Raw genomic sequence first — 4,901 nt, forward strand, 5'->3', positions numbered from 1 at the left:
ATGGCTAATTACTGTTTTAGCAGTCCAACTTTCCGTCAAATGGGTCCCCTGGCAGACCCAAACAATGGAGATCTGTGTGCAGATCTGAACCTATCTTTGGGGTCTAGTTATAGGCTATACATGAGGTTGCTCAATGCCAGGCAGCTGCTGCAAAAGCTTATTAAGCTGCAACTTAAAAATGAGGCATAGTTAGGGAATCAAGGGTGGATTAGCAGTCGGGGGACACCACATTACCCCTGTGCAGATAATGCAGCCTAATGGGGGCCCAGGATATTGGATTATGGAATGACCTTGACCTCTGGCCAAATGTTGTAGCCGCTAGTGTTGCCTCCCTGGAGCTCTGTGTCATATAATCACCCATACGCAGCGCCCATAGGAACCTACCTGTTTTTGCCCGTGTGTATATTCATATGCCCCAGTGCCCTTTGTGTAACATATCTGTAGCCATTGTCACATTGCCCTTGGTCTTTCCTAAACATTGTAAGGATCATAATAAAAGCCATGGTTATTTTCGGCGCTGAACAGTCACTTATTATGTTTCTTACAAGGTCTCTTATTATCTGGCTAAATATTCTTGGTGGTGGGAATAACCCCAAATATAGTATACAGGTACGGCTGTGCAAACACTAGATAAGGGGCCTCTATATATACAAGCTGCGGCAAAGATCGCAACATTCACCATGATGATTCCCTTGGTAGTAGCAGTGCTCCTGGTGGCCGGGGGTAAGTGGTATTATACACATGCTTTTGGTTGTGCAGTCAGGTGGCTGGGATGAGTTGGGTGCCTGTGGACGAGTAGTGTAGCATTGCTACTGGTGGCAGGGGGTATGTGGCTGTACAGATTACAGGCTGGGATTACTTGTGTTCCAGGTGGCTCGGAGTACGTGTAGCAATGATCCTGGTGGCTAAAGATAAGTTTTATAAAACATATAGCTGTACAGTCTGGAAACTGGGATTACTTGTGTTCCTGGTGGCTGGGGCTAAGTGTAGAAGTGTTCCTGGCGGTTCGGGGGTAAGTGTAGCAGTACTCCTTGTGGCTAGTGCAACTATTATAGAATGCACAGTTGTGTAGTACATTGGCCTGGACTAAGTAGTATAGAACATTAGGCTGTACAGTCTGATGGCTGGGATGAGCTGTGATCCATGTGGCTGGGAATATGTGTAGCAATGCTTGTGGTGGCTGGGGGTAAGTAGCATTGAACTCAATTGTACAGCGTATAAACTGGGATCAGCTGTGTTCCTGGTGGCTGGGGGTAAGTGCAGCAGTGTTCCTGGTGGCTGGGGGTAAGTGCAGCAGTGTTCCTGGTGCCTGGGGGTAAGTTCCACAGTGTTCCTGGGGGCTGGGGGTAAGTGCAGCAGTGTTCCTGGTGGCTGGGGGTAAGTGCAGCAGTGTTCCTGGTGGCTGGGGGTAAGTGCAGCAGTGTTCCTGGTGGCTGGGGGTAAGTGCAGCAGTGTTCCTGGTGGCTGGGGGTAAGTGCAGCAGTGTTCCTGGTGGTAAGTTCAGCAGTGTTCCTGGTGGCTGGGGGTAAGTGCAGCAGTGTTCCTGGTGCCTGGGGGTAAGTTCCACAGTGTTCCTGGGGGCTGGGGGTAAGTGCAGCAGTGTTCCTGGGGGCTGGGGGTAAGTGCAGCAGTGTTCCTGGGGGCTGGGGGTAAGTGCAGCAGTGTTCCTGGTGCCTAGGGGTAAGTGCAGCAGTGTTCCAGGTGGCTGAGACATCTTTCATAGAATATGTAGCTATGCAGGGTGTGTTGGCAGGGGGTAAAGGTAACAGTGCTCCTTATTGCAGGGGGTAAGTATTATACCTACCTACCTGTTTAGGACCAAGCACAGTTTTGTGAATTCATCTACACCTCTTGTCTTGTATAGCATCCGGCTGCGGAGTCCCCACTTACAAGCCCTCAGTATCACGGGTGGTGAATGGTGAGGAGGTCGTACCCCACAGCTGGCCCTGGCAGGTGAGTAGAACTTTGGCCCTTGTCTCTACCCTTAATATTGAAGCCCCTTTTGCTTTTTCCAAATATCATGTGCTTTTATGGAATTGCCCCTACAAAAACTTTAAGCAGGGCCTGCATTCTGCCAATGGTGTCCGCTGTACTGTGTTTCCTCCTTCGTGTGGCGCTGCTCCATGATAACACATTGCATATTTACTCCCATGATGCAGGTGTCTCTCCAGTACATCTATACTGATGGATACTGGTATCATACGTGCGGAGGAAGCCTCATCGCACCCAACTGGGTCCTGACCGCCGGTCACTGCATCAGGTACAAAGGGGCAATGGCAGATGACTAACCGTTGCTTTAGAGAACTTTGGCCTCGCACTCACCCACATGGCTTTTCTTTTTCAGTTCTTCCCTCACCTATCGCGTCATGTTGGGCAAGCACAACTTCCGGGAGGCTGAGTCCGGTCAGAAGACCATCAGAGTTATCAAACTGATCAACCATTCAAGATGGAACCCCAACAGACTTTCTGCAGGGTAACGTCTTCACGGGGGCCATATGTATGGTTTACCTGTGGGAATGTGGGACTCTTGGCAATGTGTGACTATATACAGTACTTGTTACTTAAAGGGTAACTCTACCCAATAGACATATCGCCTTCATTATTCTTCTCCTATATGGTGTCCCTTGTGTATTTGAGCCATACATTTTCCACTATAGCACACTGTCCTGGGTGGTGTATAAGTTTGTCACAGCCCCACCCTTGATGAGGGTAACTGGATAGCTACCAGGCCCACTTTGGATCATTACCCATGCCCATATGCTGCGTGAACATGTGCCATTGCACATGGGGAGGCAAAGGGAAGGACAATTGTGTAGAAGGTGATATGACTCCTCTGTAAAACTCATATTATATTTTCTCCAGATTTGACATCTCTCTTCTGAAGCTGGAAACTGCGGTAGAATTTAGCGACACTATCCAGCCCGCATGCCTGCCCCCTGCTGGTACTATCCTCCCACATAACTTTGCCTGCTATGTCACAGGATGGGGCAACCTGCAAAGTAAGTGACATGTATCCACTCACTAATGGGGTATGAGGGCTTGTGTGTGACCCCATGGCGGTGCCATAGGATTGTTAGTATAAGCTGAAGGAAACCTGAAAATTCTATGCACTTTTTTATGTTTTTTTTTAAAGATTTGTATGGTTGTTGAAATCAATTTAGTGTTTGATAACAAATAGAGGAAGCCACTTGATAAAAGGATACAGAGGTGTAACCCCAAAAATCTGGAAAAAGCACCTCTAGCGGTGACTGCTCCCTCACCACACTCTGTAGTGACACATGTGAAGGGCCATATGTCTGACCCCATGGCGGTTCCACAAGATTTAGCTCACAATGAGGTGTTTTATTGTCTTTTGTATAATTTTATGACATTTTTTATCTTTTACAGCGAATGGCCCGGCTCCTGACAGGCTGCAGCAAGGTCGTCTGCTGGTGGTGGACCACGCCACCTGCTCTCAGTCCGACTGGTGGGGTAGAAACGTTCAGACAAACATGATTTGTGCCGGTGGAGATGGCATCATCTCAAGCTGCTATGTAATTGATTTTACTTTTCTGTTTCCATTTCTAAATTACTCTTTTAACTCTCACATATCACATTTGTCTTGAGTAACATTATAACTTATACTCCAGTCACATCCAGAGCTGCCTTCAGTATTCCACCAGATAACACTAGTTGGGTTAGAAGGGATACAAATATATAAAACTGTTCTTCTATCTGCTGCTGTCAGGATATGTTGGGGGTTATAGTGTTGATGAGTAGTAGCTTGTAGACCACTTACCTATAATGTGACCTTGCAGGGAGATTCTGGAGGACCCTTGAACTGCTTGAATGATCAAGGAACCTGGGAAGTCCATGGTGTGGTCAGTTTTGGTTCCTCCCTTGGATGTAACTACTACAAGAAGCCTTCCGTCTTCACACGTGTCTCCGACTTCAACAGCTGGATCAGTACAGTAAGTGTCACATGGTCAAGAAAAAAAAATGGGGGCGTCCAAATTGACCAATCACATCACCTTATTAATTTCCCATATAATCCCATATAATATTTTTGTTACCCTTATACTCTCTTTTCCAATAGACCATTGCATCCAACTAAAGTCAAGATCCCTGGGAATCTGCAAACAAGAGAAAATAAAAAAAAAAAAAACATCTTGAAAACCGTATTTGTATCGTCCTAATTTTTTTTTTTATTTTACTGTAAATTCTTGTAAATTGAAAAATAAAATAATTTTAATAAAAATTTAAATCATTGTTGCTATAAATGGAAGGAATTATCTTGTGTGAATAGAAAAAAAAGTGATCATCTGTGATCTGTGGGTCAACCTAAAAGTAAGTGCTCTATTTACCTGCGGTGCCCCCACAGGGGAAAGGAAGCATTACACTATCCTTACTGAAATAAATTGGATGTCATAGAATGGAGGACTTATCCTTTAAGAAGGAACAGGCATTCACTAAAAAATACTGAAAAATAACTAGATAGAAAGTATGATGTCATCACCTCTAAACATTAGGAATTGGAGGGAGGGTTTCCCGCGTCAAAATCAGGACCAAATACACCATCCTGTGCCCCGTGAGAACAGGGCCTTAGGGTTTTTTATTTCAAAATAGCGTACAGAAATAGGTATGTGTACCCAATGTCCAGAGCAAAAAACAAAAAATATGTAATACACTAAAATATAACTTAATAATCTAAAAATATGTATTTATATAAAAAAATATAAACTCAAAGAATCGGCCAACCATAAAATTGATTGTGCCTGTGGCCCAGTCTAGAAAAAAACCCCATAGATAGGCCAGCCTTTAATCAAACATAATGAGTGTTTTTTAATTAGTGGAACTTATTCACACTGGAAGACGTTTTTTTTTTAGCATCAGTGCTTCCAATGCTCCACAATGTTGGCAAC

The 4,901-nt window shown here is 44.9% G+C and overlaps 1 protein-coding gene across 1 annotated transcript; it reads left to right on the forward strand.

Annotated features, from left to right (window-relative positions):
- The first annotated feature begins 680 nt into the window (after positions 1 to 680).
- LOC142208995 (chymotrypsin-like elastase family member 2A) lies at positions 681 to 4,130 on the forward strand. Its single transcript, XM_075277919.1, has 8 exons — positions 681 to 723; positions 1,865 to 1,953; positions 2,160 to 2,260; positions 2,345 to 2,473; positions 2,863 to 2,999; positions 3,388 to 3,533; positions 3,798 to 3,950; positions 4,076 to 4,130. Exons 1-8 carry the CDS (start codon positions 681 to 683, stop codon positions 4,091 to 4,093), a joined length of 816 nt encoding a protein of 271 aa, XP_075134020.1. The 3' UTR covers positions 4,094 to 4,130.
- Positions 4,131 to 4,901: the final 771 nt, after the last annotated feature.

This window comes from Leptodactylus fuscus, chromosome 6, assembly GCF_031893055.1.
Source record: "Leptodactylus fuscus isolate aLepFus1 chromosome 6, aLepFus1.hap2, whole genome shotgun sequence".
NCBI classification, from domain to species: Eukaryota; Metazoa; Chordata; class Amphibia; order Anura; family Leptodactylidae; genus Leptodactylus; species Leptodactylus fuscus.